Genomic DNA, 17,142 nt, shown 5'->3' on the forward strand with positions numbered 1-17,142 from the left:
TTAGGGAACCACAACAGTGACTTCTTTAGGATCTAGAGATAGCAGTTCCCCATAGACCAGCATTTGTTGGAAGAAGCATGGGAGAATATGTATAGCAGGGCAAGATGATGATCGTGAGGCAAGATGAAGAAGTGGATGAGGTGGAGACAGTAGGACAAGAGAGTAATAGAATGATAGAATGAGATATATTTTATGCTGTTGTAAATTGGTCTCCCAGCCCTGGTGGACCCCCAACAACTGATAAGGCCTACAGGCTTGGGCAAAATCATTATTGGGCACTTCAGTGTATATATATGTGCAAAAGAAAGTTGGCAACAATCGCTCATCCTGTTACTGGGTGGGTCCAGGTGCAAGTGCCCGGGACCATTCGCTTAAACAGTGACCTTCACATGTATTTTTAGGTTACTCACCGCTCAAAGTCCTTGGCAATGCCCCAAACCCGTAGCTTAGGGAGGCCTGAACGACAATGTACTTCCAATGTTGCGTTCACTTCCACAAGCCAGAGATCAGCGGGGATTTTAAGAATAACTTTATTTCCCCAACACTCCTCCTAACGCGTTTCGTGTGGTAACATGATGTGTTGGGGAAATACAGATATTCTTAAAATCACCGCTGATTTCTGGTTTGTGGAGGTGCACGCAACATTGGAAGTACATTGCACTTCAGTGTATACACCCATCTTTTGGCACACCTCCAGAACCATAGTTTAAAACAACACTTAGCAAATCATTTACATACTCACCCTCACATCAGTCTACAGCCATTGGCTGGTACAACTCTGACTTAAGGTGCCCATAGACGCACAGATAATATCGTACAAAACTAATTTCCGTACCACATTCGGTGCGTGTATGGTGGGTAAAGAGCCGACCGATATCGGCAGAAGACTTGGATATCGGTCATTCTGGCTTGACGGAAATTTTTGATCGGGTGCTTTGGAAGGCATCCAAACATCCAAACAATAGAATTCTATTGTCTGACGATTCAGCTCTACACGTATGTTTTGAAACAGACGATCTTTCTTTGAAAGATCTTTTCCAATTGTTACGTCTATGACCACCTTTAGTCATATCAGTCTGTTTGGTATATCCATTCTAACTGAATCCATAGACCCTCCCACTGGTCTACACATCGGCTGTTACAACAGTTATGCACTAATAGAACCATCCCTTGACACACATGTAAGCTTAGTTGGCATCAACCACCCCTTTCTACGATTACCTACCAAGAGAGGGGAATAAGTGATTCATTAGTGGGAGGAAAGGAGATTTCACCATCAGCATAGGAAGGGGTTCTTTACTGTAAGGACAGTCAGGTTATGGGATTCCCTACCAAGAGAGGGGAATAAGTGATTCATTAGTGGGAGGAAAGGAGATTTCACCATCAGCATAGGAAGGGGTTCTTTACTGTAAGGGCAGTCAGGTTATGGGATTCCCTACCAAGAGAGGGGAATGAGTGATTCATTGGTGGGGAGGAAAGGAGATCTCACCCTCAGCATAGGAAGGGGTTCTTTACTGTAAGGACAGTCAGGTTATGGGATTCCCTACCAAGAGAGGGGGAATGAGTGATTAATTGGTGGGGAGGAAAGGAGATCTCACCATCAGCATAGGAAGGGGTTCTTTACTGTAAGGACAGTCAGGTTATGGGATTCCCTACCAAGAGAGGGGAATGAGTGATTCATTGGTGGGGAGGAAAGGGATCTCACCATCAGCATAGGAAGGGGTTCTTTACTGTAAGGACAGTCAGTTTATGGGATTCCCTACCAAGAGAGGGGAATGAGTGATTCATTGGTGGGGAGGAAAGGAGATCTCACCATCAGCATAGGAAGGGGTTCTTTACTGTAAGGACAGTCAGGTTATGGGATTCCCTATCAAGAGAGGGGGGGATGAGTGATTCATTGGTGGGGAGGAAAGGAGATCTCACCATCAGCATAGGAAGGGGTTCTTTACTGTAAGGACAGTCAGGTTATGGGATTCCCTACCAAGAGAGGGGGAATGAGTGATTCATTGGTGGGGAGGAAAGGAGATCTCACCATCAGCATAGGAAGGGGTTCTTTACTGTAAGGACAGTCAGGTTATGCGATTCCCTACCAAGAGAGGGGGAATGAGTGATTCATTGGTGGGGAGGAAAGGAGATCTCACCATCAGCATAGGAAGGGGTTCTTTACTGTAAGGACAGTCAGGTTATGGGATTCCCTACCAAGAGAGGGAGAATGAGTGATTCATTGGTGGGGAGGAAAGGAGATCTCACCGTTAGCATAGAAGGGGTTCTTTACTGTAAGGACAGTCAGGTTATGGGATTCCCTACCAAGAGAGGGAGAATGAGTGATTCATTGGTGGGGAGGAAAGGAGATCTCACCATCAGCATAGGAAGGGGTTCTTTACTGTAAGGACAGTCAGGTTATGGGATTCCCTACCAAGAGAGGGAGAATGAGTGATTCATTGGTGGGGAGGAAAGGAGATCTCACCGTTAGCATAGAAGGGGTTCTTTACTGTAAGGACAGTCAGGTTATGGGATTCCCTACCAAGAGAGGGGGGATGAGTGATTCATTGGTGGGGAGGAAAGGAGATCTCACCATCAGCATAGGAAGGGGTTCTTTACTGTAAGGACAGTCAGGTTATGGGATTCCCTACCAAGAGAGGGAGAATGAGTGATTCATTGGTGGGGAGGAAAGGAGATCTCACCATCAGCTTAGGAAGGGGTTCTTTACTGTAAGGACAGTCAGGTTATGGGATTCCCTACCAAGAGAGGGGGGATGAGTGATTCATTGGTGGGGAGGAAAGGAGATCTCACCATCAGCTTAGGAAGGGGTTCTTTACTGTAAGGACAGTCAGGTTATGGGATTCCCTACCAAGAGAGGGGGGATGAGTGATTCATTGGTGGGGAGGAAAGGAGATCTCACCATCAGCATAGGAAGGGGTTCTTTACTGTAAGGACAGTCAGGTTATGGGATTCCCTACCAAGAGAGGGGGAATGAGTGATTCATTGGTGGGAGGAAAGGAGATCTCACCATCCCATTTTTTTCTGTTAATCAATGTTTAATCTTTTTGCTGGGGATGTTTTTAAAATAAAACTTTGGAGTCCTCAAACCTTCAAGCCATCATTCATTCTGTACCATTAATTCTCCCCTAACCTGCCAGCCTGTGTCTTGCGCTCATTGTTTGTTCCGCCAATCTATAGTGGTATCGGGTGGAATGCCCGTCTATATTCCTGGAGTTCTGTTGCCTGATCTATAGATGTGCCTTTGGGTGCACCTGCCTCTTGACACCACAAACACATTACTCGGCGCAGCTCAGGAGCAAATCTGATTTGGACCTGGGTGTTTGTCATTCAATATGGCAGCCTCCCCGAGCCTCCATTACAGGCTGCAGTGATTGATGGGAACTTCTGATGAGCCGACCCCAGTAACAGACAGGCCTTTTGTTGTGTGGAAAGCATTACATCGGGTTTCTCAGCATCAACATTGATGTTCCTTTCAGAGTAAATTACTTGCACTGAGGAGGTGACAGTTGGACACAATGACATTACAGAGACCGAGTGATTGGTCTTCAGATGTCTCTGCGCTCTCTTATCCACCATCATGCACCCCACCTCCCTGCTCCTATAGCCCTCCCTTCCCTACACTCACTCATCATCATCATCATCATGGCACGCATAAACTTTCTGCTTAGCAATGCTTTGTAAAAATTAACTTAAAGGGGAACTCCACCCAAACAATATTTTATCAAAACAGGAAAGGAAATTTAATTCTAAACAAGTTTGCAAGAAACGTTAATTAAACATTTCACTTGTTTTAAAGCTATTCTGTCGTAGTGGCACAGATCCTATCTGATCCCCATTGTAAGCAGCCGTCCTGTCCTGCTTTATGGCAGCTGAGATTCTAGCTATCTGTATAACAGAGCATTCTGTCCCAGTGGCTGCACAGATCCTATCTGATCCCCATTGTAAGCAGCAGTCCTGTCCTGCTTTATGGCAGCTGAGATTCTAGCTATCTGTATAACAGAGCATTCTGTCCCAGTGGCTGTACAGATCCTATCTGATCCCCATTGTAAGCAGCAGTCCTGTCCTGCTTTATGGCAGCTGAGATTCTAGCTATCTGTATAACAGAGCATTCTGTCCCAGTGGCTGCACAGATCCTATCTGATCCCCATTGTAAGCAGCAGTCCTGTCCTGCTTTATGGCAGCTGAGATTCTAGCTATCTGTATAACAGAACATTCTGTCCCAGTGGCTGCACAGATCCTATCTGATCCCCATTGTAAGCAGCAATTTAATTTTAACCTGCAAGCATAATAAATGTTTTTCCTACCTATAATCTTCAGTATATGATATAAGTGAATGAACGTCCTTAGACTTTTATGTTCTGTGTTATTAAATCTCACGTGCCGTACCCTGGTTTCTCTCTGATAAATCCCCCTGATTATGCTTAGATGGGGAGTTGATTATTTCAAATCGATTTCTTCTCAGAATTGCAATCACAGCTCTCCTGTCATTCTGTCCCCCGCCTCTATAAGGGATAAAGGCCTCAGGCAATGTTATATTAATTACATATAAACACAGTTATGGCACAAGGCTCCCGGCACTGTTACTGAAATAAGGTTGGATGACAGTTGGGAAAAGGAGAATTATGATTGGCCAATCATTACACAAGTCTGTGGAGGGAAACATTGGGATGTGAGTGAAGATATCAATAGGATACTAAAATATCTCTATCTGGGTACCCCTGGAACTATAGCAGGGTGACACCCCAATGTTTCTATATATCTGTAACCTTGTTATGAGCTAAGGGGGCCCAGTCTGAAGGTCAGTTAGGGGGAGATTTGGGGTGAGTGTTTATTTGTACCCTGGGTACCCCTGGAACTATAGCAGGGTGACACCCCAATGTTTCTATATATCTGTAACCTTGTTATGAGCTAAGGGGGCCCAGTCTGAAGGTCAGTTAGGGGGAGATTTGGGGTGAGTGTTTATTTGTACCCTGGGTACCCCTGGAACTATAGCAGGGTGACACCCCAATGTTTCTATATATCTGTAACCTTGTTATGAGCTAAGGGGGCCCAGTCTGAAGGCCAGTTAGGGGGAGATTTGGGGTGAGTGTTTATTTGTACCCTGGGTACCCCTGGAACTATAGCAGGGTGACTGTTACCCCAATGTTTCTATATATCTGTAACCTTGTTATGAGCTAAGGGGGCCCAGTCGGAAGGTCAGTTAGGGGGAGATTTGGGGTGAGTGATTATTTGTACCCTGGGTACCCCTGGAACTATAGCAGGGTGACACCCCAATGTTTCTATATATCTGTAACCTTGTTATGAGCTAAGGGGTCCCAGTCTGAAGGTCAGTTAGGGGGAGATTTGGGGTGAGTGCTTATTTGTACCCTGGGTACCCCTGGAACTATAGCAGGGTGACACCCCAATGTTTCTATATATCTGTAACCTTGTTATGAGCTAAGGGGGCCCAGTCTGAAGGCCAGTTAGGGGGAGATTTGGGGTGAGTGTTTATTTGTACCCTGGGTACCCCTGGAACTATAGCAGGGTGACTGTTACCCCAATGTTTCTATATATCTGTAACCTTGTTATGAGCTAAGGGGGCCCAGTCGGAAGGTCAGTTAGGGGGAGATTTGGGGTGAGTGATTATTTGTACCCTGGGTACCCCTGGAACTATAGCAGGGTGACACCCCAATGTTTCTATATATCTGTAACCTTGTTATGAGCTAAGGGGTCCCAGTCTGAAGGTCAGTTAGGGGGAGATTTGGGGTGAGTGCTTATTTGTACCCTGGGTACCCCTGGAACTATAGCAGGGTGACACCCCAATGTTTCTATATATCTGTAACCTTGTTATGAGCTAAGGGGGCCCAGTCTGAAGGCCAGTTAGGGGGAGATTTGGGGGTGAGTGTTTATTTGTACCCTGGGTACCCCTGGAACTATAGCAGGGTGACTGTTACCCCAATGTTTCTATATATCTGTAACCTTGTTATGAGCTAAGGGGGCCCAGTCGGAAGGTCAGTTAGGGGGAGATTTGGGGTGAGTGATTATTTGTACCCTGGGTACCCCTGGAACTATAGCAGGGTGACACCCCAATGTTTCTATATATCTGTAACCTTGTTATGAGCTAAGGGGGCCCAGTCTGAAGGCCAGTTAGGGGGAGATTTGGGGTGAGTGTTTATTTGTACCCTGGGTACCCCTGGAACTATAGCAGGGTGACTGTTACCCCAATGTTTCTATATATCTGTAACCTTGTTATGAGCTAAGGGGGCCCAGTCGGAAGGTCAGTTAGGGGGAGATTTGGGGTGAGTGATTATTTGTACCCTGGGTACCCCTGGAACTATAGCAGGGTGACACCCCAATGTTTCTATATATCTGTAACCTTGTTATGAGCTAAGGGGTCCCAGTCTGAAGGTCAGTTAGGGGGAGATTTGGGGTGAGTGCTTATTTGTACCCTGGGTACCCCTGGAACTATAGCAGGGTGACACCCCAATGTTTCTATATATCTGTAACCTTGTAGGCAGGGGAATCCTGAGCAAACATTGGCATTATTATGGAATATGTTATGTGCAAAAAGCATTATCAAACTGGTCTCAGATTCTCTGAACAACTCAATAAGGATCACTATACAGAACACAATTGGAATATCTTCTAGAAAACCAAGTGAGGAATAACCTGATTACAGGAAACTTCATTATTGAATTAGCTTTTTAATTAACTTGTATTATTTCCTTCCCAACCCCCCACCCTTGATGATATGATTTGTCCGCGAAAGAGCAAATCTTTAATCAAGAGATAAAACTAAACAGAATACAGTCATTGGGATCTATAAATTGCTAAAGGTTATTACACGCAGGGTGCAGTCTCAGCCTGAGAATATAAAATAATTCCTAGGGGAACAGTGCGCTCGAGACACTAGGAATTAAAAACAAGAAGTCGACCATTTCTGGGGTGCTCTCATTTTCAGGTGCCTAGGACTAATACACCATGAATACCTCATTAAAGGGATTGTACGTCATTAAATTACCTTTTAGTATAAATAGAGAGGGATATTAGGGTTTCATATTTTATTATTTGTGGTTTTTGACTTATTTAGCTTTTTATTCAGCTGCAATTTCTGGTTGCTATGGTCTAATTTATCCTAGCAAACAGGCAGTGGTTTGAAAGAGAGACAGGAATATGAATATGAAACTTAAATAGAAAGCTAAGTAATAAAAAGTAACAATAACCATAAAATTGCAGTTTTTGGCTGCTGGAGTCAGTGACCCCATTTAAAAGCTGGAAATAGTCAGAAAATGAAGGCAAATAATTCAAAAACTATAAAAAAAAATAAAGAGACAATTCAAAAGTTGCTAGGAGTATGTCATTCTATAATATACTCAAAACCTAAAGGTGATGGACCCCATTCCAGTTCTTGGCTGCTGTGCACTACATTTCCCAGCATCCCCTATATTTGTAGCCAGGGCTGCCATCAGGGGTAAGAGTTGTAGGGGGTCCGAGGGTAAGGGGGGCCCGGCCACGCCACACTTACTTGATTAGCAGGGCCCCCCATCTTTCTGAGAGCTGCTGACTTCGGGAAGGCATGGACGTTTAAGGGGCCCTGGCCACCAATTTTCTCATAATGTGTGGGGGGGGGCCTGGCCACCAATTTTATTTTCTTATGTGGGGTCCTAGCCACCAATATTTTTTAATGGGGGGGCCCTGGCCACAAATGTTTTTTATGTGGGGGCCCTGACCACCAATATCTTTTTATTTTTTATTAACATGCGGGAACCCTAGCCACCAATATTTTTTTTGTTTTTTTTACTGTGTGGTGGGGGGCGGACCTGTAGGTGGGGCTTGTGGTAGGTGCAGCCCAGGGGGCCCAGGAAATTTTGTCGTATGGGGCCCTGCGATTTCTGATGGCGGTTCCTGTTTGTAGCTGGGGTTTCCCATTTCAGTCCCAGAGGGGCTCTAGAGCTATGGGAAGATGAAAAATAGCCCTGAAGCCGAAGACAGAGAATGATTGATTCGAGTAAAATCCTGTCCCTGAGTCTGGCCTGATAATATAATAAATCTCTTAGGTTTTGCATTATTCTTTCCATCTGATTCCATGACCCGTAATGTTTTATAATGTGTAGTATGACTGTAGGGCGAGATTTGTGAGTAAGTCATCAATATATCCCATTTGATGTGTATAGTGTATGATGTCCCTACATCTCTAATGCTGTCTTTATTTTATTTATTTATTTTTATTTAATTAAGCCTTAAATTGACTTCCCCTTTAATCCTGGAAAGGCTAAGAATCATTTGACAGTCAGGTTTTCCCTGATGCCCAATTCCATTGTCCAGCAAAGAGCCAGCGAATAACATTCACATGTGGGTGCTGTACCCCCTCTTTCTATTATGACCCTGTCAGCGGCTCTTCTTTCAGCCCGTTACACCTGCAGGTCCCTGTTTATCTTCCATTATTGATAGGAACCAGCCATTTCCCTGTACATGAAGGGATTTCCCAGCCGCAAGCCATTCTATGAACAAACAGTAAAGTGGGGGAAACTGACTCCCCCTTAATCCTGCCCCCCTATGATTGACAGACAGATCTTACAGTGAGAGATTGTTCTGGGAAACACCCGAATCATCTGCTTTATTCAAGCCACAAGGACAGACTTTCCCAAATAAAACGCCCTCGCCTTGTCCTTTCCACTCTGTTTGCTGCGGGGTCTGTTAAAGGCCCAGGGGAAGCAATTTGCAATTTTCAGAGCTTTAATTACAAAGAGGATCTCTGAGGATAACACCCAGCCTGTCCTCTCCTTCAACCCTAAACTATAAAGCACTCAGAATAATGTGATAATGTACCTCTGTGTGCTCCCCGGGGGCGTATCTGGGTACAGTAATGTTCAGTATCACTCTATGCTGCAGGGGGTGTAAGTGGGTGCAGTAATGCTCAGTTTGTGTTGTTGCTGTGTCGGGGTACAATTAGTGGTGGGTGTGTAAGTGGGTGCAGTAATGCTCAGTTTGTGTTGTTGCTGTGTCGGGGTACAATAAGTGGTGGTTGTGTAAGTGGGTGCAGTAATGTTCAGTTTGTGTTGTTGCTGTGTCGGGGTACAATAAGCGGTGGTTGCGTAAGTGGGTGCAGTTATGCTCAGTTTGTGTTGTTGCTGTGTCGGGGTACAATAAGTGGTGGTTGTGTAAGTGGGTGCAGTAATGTTCAGTTTGTGTTGTTGCTGTGTCGGGGTACAATTAGTGGTGGGTGTGTAAGTGGGTGCAGTAATGCTCAGTTTGTGTTGTTGCTGTGTTGGGGTACAATTAGTGGTGGGTGTGTAAGTGGGTGCAGTAATGTTCAGTTTGTGTTGTTGCTGTGTCGGGGTACAATAAGCGGTGGTTGTGTAAGTGGGTGCTGTGTCGGGGTACAATTAGTGGTGGGTGTGTAAGTGGGTGCAGTAATGTTCAGTTTGTGTTGTTGCTGTGTCGGGGTACAATAAGCGGTGGTTGTGTAAGTGGGTGCTGTGTCGGGGTACAATTAGTGGTGGGTGTGTAAGTGGGTGCAGTAATGTTCAGTTTGTGTTGTTGCTGTGTCGGGGTACAATAAGCGGTGGTTGTGTAAGTGGGTGCAGTAATGCTCAGTTTGTGCTGTGTCGGGGTACAATAAGTGGTGGGTGTGTAAGTGGGTGCAGTAATGTTCAGTTTGTGCTGTGTCGGGGTACAATAAGTGGTGGGTGTGTAAGTGGGTGCTGTGTCGGGGTACAATTAGTGGTGGGTGTGTAAGTGGGTGCAGTAATGTTCAGTTTGTGTTGTTGCTGTGTCGGGGTACAATAAGCGGTGGTTGTGTAAGTGGGTGCAGTAATGCTCAGTTTGTGTTGTTGCTGTGTCGGGGTACAATAAGTGGTGGGTGTGTAAGTGGGTGCAGTAATGCTCAGCTGATTGGTGACTACCCATTAACCTCTGTGTGCAACTCCTGAGCCGGCCTATGGGCATCAATCCAGCAGACACAACACTCACCAGATTAACTCATTTCTCACAAAGCAGGAGGTTATTTTTTCTGAGCTAAAAAACTCAATAGAATGGGAAATATTGATTTTCTTTCTAAAGAGGATAAAGAGATTAACATACACATCGCTTCTTCCCTGCCCCTCCCATATTGCCTTGTAACCTGCATCTGCCCCGTCTTTCCCTGAGCAGTATCTGCCCCCTCATCCCCCTGTCTCTACCCCAATTCTGTAACTCCAAGAGGGAATCGCCTCCCAGCCGAGGTGGTAATTGTGTGAAAAAAAAAGCAATGCAGTGGGATACGTAAGTAAGTAAGTGGTGGATCTCGTGGCACCGTAATTGTTTCTACAATTTGATTTAACTCCCTGTGTGTATTTGTTCTGATGTAGCCAGGCTGCTGGCAGTTCCTGTTCTGAGAGATAGCAGAACAACTGCCTAACCACGTAAGTGCCAGTTAAAGGCAGAGATAGGAGCATACAGAGTTAAATTGGCTGTTCTGCTGAAGGCAGGCTCCTAATTGTTCCAGCAAAGCAGGTGTGACAGATAGCAGCTGGCCTTCAGTAGAACAACTGCCTAACCACGCAAGTGCCAGTTATTGTACAGACAGCATAGATTGGGGCTTACAGGGTTAAATTGGTTGTTTTGCTGAAGGCCGGCTGCTATCAGTTCCAGTGCAAAGCAAGTAGTCCCTTGGACTCATAGCAGCCGGCCTTCAGTAGAACAACTGCCCCTAACTATGCAAGTGGCAGTTGGGCAGGGGAGATAGATGAAGGCATCATTGTTCATCTGAAGGGTGGCTCCTATTAGTCACAGGCTCAGAGCCCACTCACACAGCCTGCCTGGATCTGGAGTTGTATATAAATAGGCAGCAAATAAATACACATTGAGAATGTTCTTTTATTAATAAATAACGCTGGGTAAATAAAACTGCACACAATCCCATGGTACATGGTGGGATATTAGTAAGTGTAATATGTATATAAGTGGTGTCTATATGTTATATGTCAGTAACCTGAATTCTCATTGGACTTAAATTAACCCCCCGTCTCCCAGGAAAGCCCCATAGCCAAAAGATAATGGGCCTAAATGTCTCCTCACCCCTCGGGAGCATTTCACACAATTGTGACAGCTGCACATGTCCGAAATTAGCCTCACCCCCCCGGCAGCTGAAATGTCACCCCCTGCCCAGAGCCCAGTCTTTCCCGGGATAAGGATCTCATAGAGGTGGGGGGGTAGCTTTTGTCTCCGAGCGAGAGGTGGGTCTGCTGCAGAACAGCCTATTATTAAGTGCCCATATAGGCACGAAACGCGTTAGGCTTCTTGTATGTCCTAATTAAGTCTTTTTATTTTATTAAAACCTGAGCTACTGATTTACTCGCAAATGGACCTCATCCCACTTTGAATGCTGCTGCAGAACCTCTTGCTTCCTCCTTATATCTAAAAAACAGTATCAGGTCAAAACTAGCCCCCAGTGTTGCACTCCTTTCCATTACCATTAATGGTTCTACATACAGAACTACAGGAGGGGCTCTAGGGCCCGGCATCTACACACTGAAACAGAAGCGGGAGAGGACATAGAAAATCATTTATATATATATATTTTAGGGAATTAACTGAGAAGAGCATAGACATGTCCCAAAACGGATGGGAAAAATTCAGCATAAGGAAGTGCAACTTTACAGAAAGGGGGATAGATACAGGGAACAGACTCCCAGCAGGGGTGGTAGGACTAATACAGTAAAGGAATAGGAGGGAGAGTGAAAGGGAACATAAGGAAGTGATACTTTACAGAAAGGGGTATAGTTACAGGGAACAGACTCCCAGCAGGGGTGGTAGGACTAATACAGTAAAGGAAAAGGAGGGAGAGTGAAAGGGAACATAAGGAAGTGATACTTTACAGAAAGGGGGATAGATACAGGGAACAGACTCCCAGCAGGGGTGGTAGGACTAATACAGTAAAGGAATAGGAGGGAGAGTGAAAGGGAACATAAGGAAGTGATACTTTACAGAAAGGGGGATAGATACAGGGAACAGACTCCCAGCAGGGGTGGTAGGACTAATACAGTAAAGGAATAGGAGGGAGAGTGAAAGGGAACATAAGGAAGTGATACTTTACAGAAAGGGGGATAGATACAGGGAACAGACTCCCAGCAGGGGTGGTGGAACTTATACAGTAAAGGAATAGGAGGGGAGACTATATCTATCATATATAACCCATAAAGATTGTAGCCAGGGAAGGTAATGACTAAATATTCTCAGGGCTTCCATTCCATGTATCTATTACCCTTTTCATTCTTGCTGAAGGGAACACCCCACGATGCAGTGCCAGGCTAAGGAATATTGGTGCCCCTTCTCCAGCCCATTGGCATTGCCCCCCAACTATTGTACCCCCAACTTACATCCCTGCTGCTATGGTTTAGTATGATTCATGTGTAGTACCTACAACTACCTGCTTACTACTAGAGTAAGGCCTATAGCTGAGGCCCACCTGTTGCTATAAGTCCTCATTCCCCTTATATCTGTATGGGAAGTAATGGTGGGTGAATAGGGGTGTATCACAGCTGGTGTCTGTAGGCCTAGTCACTGGCAGGGGCTCACAGTCCTATGAATATACAGTAAGTGGCTTAAGGTTATAGTTCTGCCACCTGAATGAGCTGTACGTTATATCACTTTAAGGATTCTGCCCCCTCCCCAGCCATAACAGTGAATGGCTAATCAGCCCCCATTGCTAGGCCAGCACTCTGACTGGCAGGCGAAACCCATTGGGGGGCATGAGCCCGCGGCACAAGGAGTCTGTCTGCTGAAACCCACAGCGAAACCTGCATTCGATAAACCCAAAATATGTGCATTGGATTTTGTGCTGCCAAAGCTGAATGAGAATGAGCTAATCGTTCATTCAAACTGCCATGCAGCACAGGAATCGGCAGTTGGGGAAGCTCAGAGATGGAAAACGGGGGCTTCTCTCCAATGTATTAGAATAAGATGGGGGGGGGGTAGATTGTAAGCCCCTGATCCCAAGGCATTGCCTGCACTACTCAGCATTATATTGATGCTTCAAAGCTGAATGCCTGTAAGTGCTGCTATGTCTCTGCTCTCCTGCAACAAGCACTTCCTACACCCACTTCCCACATTCCCTGCCTCCCTCACACCTGTAGCCATTTTTCTCCCACAATTCACAAGACAGAAAGCCTCCTTCTTCCTATACATATAATCCCCATACACACAGTGATCTGATTGCATGCAATCTGTGACAGAGACTAGAGGCAGACACATACCAACTCCCCAATTTTGGAAGCTCCGTGAAACGTGTGTGTTTTGGAATTTAACTCTGCCGGTGAGAGATGGAATTAGAAGGCAGCACAAGAAGAAATATATATATACAGGTATGGGACCTATTATCCAGAATGCTAGGGACTTGGGGTTTTCCGGATAACTAAGGTTGCCACCTTTTCTGGAAAAAAATACCGGCCTTCCTTTAAATGTATCTTTTTTCCCTGTTAATAACATTGGGAACAAGCATCATTTTTACCGGCCAGGCCAGTGGCAACCCTACGGATAACAGATCTTTCGTTAATTTGGACCTTCATACCTTAAGTCTACTATAAAATCATCCAAACATTTGCTTCCAATAAGGATTAATTATATCTTAGTTGGGATCAAGTACAAGATGCTGTTTTATTATTACACAGAAATAGGAAACCATTTTTAAAAATTTGGATAAAATTGAGTCTATGGGAGATGGCCTTTCCATTATTCAGAGCTTTCTGGATAACGGGTTTCCAGATAACAGATCTTTCTGTAATTTGGACCTTTATATTGTAAGTATAAATCATCCAAACATTCAATAAACCCAATAGGCTGGTTTTGCTTCCAATAAGGATTAATTATATCTTAGTTGGGATCAAGTACAAGCTACTGTTTTATTATTACACAGAAAAAGGAAATCATTTTTTAAAATTTGGATTATTTGGATAAAATGGAGTCTATGGGAGATGGCCTTTCTGTAATTCAAAGCTTTCTGGATAACGGGTTTCCGGATAACGGATCTTTCCATAATTTGGATCTTCATACCTTGTCTACTAGGAAATCATATAAACATGAAATAAACCCAATAGGCTGGTTTTGCCTCCAATAAGAATTAATTATATCTTAGTTGGGATCAAGTACAAGCTACTATTACTGAGAAATAGGAAATCATTTTTAAAAATTTGGATTATTTGGATAAAATGGAGTCTGCGGGAGGCAGCCTTTCTGTAATTCTGAGCTTTTCTTTCCATATATATATATATTGCTGTTAAACTACAATTCCCAGCACCCTCTTAGAGACAAAGCTGCTGTATACATTTTCCTCTAAGAAGGGAATACGATTTGCTAAGGAGCCATTTCCCCCACCCAAGATACCCCCAAAGTAACATACGCCGTACCCTACCTTTTCGTATAACCCCCATGAGAGTTCTGTCTCAATAACCATAACCACAATTCCAAACATCCCAAAAATGAGAGCGTAGTCACTGAGCCGTTTCCTCTTCTCGAAAAGCGCCCGCCGGTGTCCCAACTTGTATCCGATGTTCTGGTTTTTCCTCTTGTTGGCTTTGGGGTGGTTATTGGTGCTGTTGCTGCCTGAGTGTTGGTGATTGGGGTGGTGCAAGGTCTGGTTGGAGAGGTGCTCATCCTTGGAAGAGATCACTATCTCCGGGGGGTTGGTGGAGTTGAAGAGCTGAAGAGGTTGGCTTTCGGGCTCGGACTCGATCAGGTTCCTTCTGGAGGCACTTAGTCGGCTGAGGGGTTTCATGACCCCGCCGGTGTATTTACAAGAGCTCATGGCTATTTCGGTGAAGGGGTTGCTGTCTCTCCTGTGGACCAGAGGACTGGCTTGTCTGTGCTTGCATCCTGCCCCACTTGTAGACGCCGAACTTGGAGAGTGTCCAACCAAGTGGTCATTTAAATTGAGCTGACTGCCCTGCCTGGAGGAAGGGTGGAGAGCGCTGGAGTTGTTGGAAGGAGGTGCCCTGCAAGCAGCTGGAGAGCAGTGCAACAGGCTGGGCTGGTAAGTCTGACTCTGCAGCTGGCTCAGCGGATGCTGCTGGTGGTCCTCCCCAGTAAGTGGGCAATGGCACCTGGGGTCCTCTTCCATGTCCCCAACCCCAGAATCATGGAAGTGACCGGATGTGTCCATCCTTTGGCTTTGGTGGGCAACCTTCAGCCCCCCAATTCTGCCTCCTGGAATGGATAGCTTCCTATGGGGTAAAAACGAGCTGCGGGGTTGTCTCCTCCCTCCCCCCAGGATGAGCCGAATGGATCCCTCGGTGGTAAGTGATCCTTCAGTTCCTCCACATTGAGCTCCTCAGGATCATTGTGCCAGGGGCTAGGAGCTGCACTCGCCTCTCTCTCTCTCTCTGTCTCTTGTTCCTTCTCTCCCGTTCCCTAGCCAAGCCCACCAGTTGGCTGCTACCTCTCATTGGTTTGCCTGTTAACTGTCACATGCAACAGCCCTTCCCTGCAACTGTCACGTTAACCTCTCCGGAGCTACAGAGGTAAGTACTGCATGTTGCCGGCACACAGGTAACCTGCTTGGTACCCATTCAGCACCAATTCCAATTGGACGGGGCTTCCTTTGTGCATGAATGAGCTTGTGATACATTGTAACTGAACTGACTCATTTGTTGCACACGCAGGAACCTTTGTGGTTTATTCTCCTTTATTTCTAAAGCAGCAGCGCCCTACAGTGATTGTTTCATTCTTCCCTTCCTCTCCCACTGACTCTCACACTTTCCTAATTCTCATAGGCACAAGGGGAGCCTTCATACGAAACCATGAACCCTGCCTGTATGTATTTGGAGCCAGGAAGGGAACCCACGCAGGGAGAACATACAAGCACACAGCACCCTGATCCAAAGGCAGCTGTTTATAGGGTTGCTAAGCTCAGTGACCCTGACAACCAGGCAAGTAGTTAGACTGATTAGAACCATTAATATTATAATTACACGTAGCCTCATAAATAATCTTGTTTAGATCTGAGAACCACTGAGAATTCTGACTATGAAGATTTTCATTCATCCCGGTCATGGTATATCTAGTACAGATATAGGACCTGTTATCCAAAATGCTTGGGACCTGGGGTTTTCCAGATAACGGATCTTTCTGTAATTTAGATCTTCATACCTTAAGTCTACTAGAAAATCATGTAAGTATTAAATAAACCTAAATAGGCTGGTTTTGCTTCCAATAAGGATTAATTATATCTTAGTTGGGATCAAGTACAAGCTCAAGTTTTATTATTACACAGAAAAAGGAAATCATTTTTAAAAATTTGGATTATTTGGAGATTACAAGAGATTAATTCTACTCAGCAAGTCCAGTTGATTTAGAATTACTAATACTAGACGCGGGGAATTGTACGTTTCAGATAGGAAGTAAAATGCGGCAAGTTGCATGGCTGTTGTTATCAATAACCAATGTATTGGCTCTGGGCTTAATGAGGGAGCTTAATTATTTCCTGCACAAATGAGTAGAATCTAATATTAAAGTAAATGTTGTTTAAACTGAACTGACACTTATACTGTGTCCCCTGGGGAATATGGGGGGGGTATTGATCAGAAAGAAAAATGATGATGGGAGGGATTTTAATGAATATTATATAAAGTGGTAGATAGAGGGGGCAATTAGCTGGTTACCCCACCCCTCCATTGACAAAACTTACTGACACTGATCACTTGCAGTCTGACATTTCTAATGGGCTTTATTAATGCCGCAGGCTACACCGACCCCCACCCCCCATGCAAAAGGGGGGCTTCATTTTTCATTTCTGCTCAATGACCTGCCATATTTACTTTGTCACACACAGAAAAGACAGCTGTTTGAATTCCTTCATGTAGCATTAAATGAAAAACACACTATTTAACCCCCTCTGGCTGTGCTTGGAGGCTATGGAGACCCTTGAGACCCTGCAAAGGAGCATTCCCTGAAGGTGCCATTAGGGTGTCCTTTCTGTTTACAGAACCCCCCCTCCCCAAATTCCCATAGACGGGAATAGAAAGTTTACACGGATGGTCCTCTGTAGCTACAGTAAGAAGGGGTTGCCATGGACACAGCTTTTTTCTCTCTGCTCTTTCTAAATTTTCTTTCTTTGCTTTTGCTGAAATATTATTAGAAGGGGAGGGGGCTCGCACGTTTATATCCGTCAGCTGTTCTGCTGCAAAA

General features: G+C 45.0%; 1 protein-coding gene across 1 annotated transcript in view; it reads right to left on the minus strand.

The window, feature by feature from the left end:
* The window catches only part of kcnn3.L (potassium calcium-activated channel subfamily N member 3 L homeolog), a 61,174-nt gene extending 45,161 nt beyond the window's left edge, over positions 1-16,013 (minus strand). The window contains exon 1 of the mRNA XM_018231699.2: positions 14,372-16,013. Within this exon, the coding sequence (XP_018087188.1) occupies positions 14,372-15,118 (747 nt within the window). The 5' untranslated portion in view covers positions 15,119-16,013. The remainder of the gene's footprint in view (positions 1-14,371) is intronic.
* Between the last annotated feature and the right edge of the window lie 1,129 nt (positions 16,014-17,142).

The sequence above is a fragment of the Xenopus laevis genome, chromosome 8L (genome assembly GCF_017654675.1).
Source record: "Xenopus laevis strain J_2021 chromosome 8L, Xenopus_laevis_v10.1, whole genome shotgun sequence".
Classification (NCBI taxonomy): Eukaryota; Metazoa; Chordata; class Amphibia; order Anura; family Pipidae; genus Xenopus; species Xenopus laevis.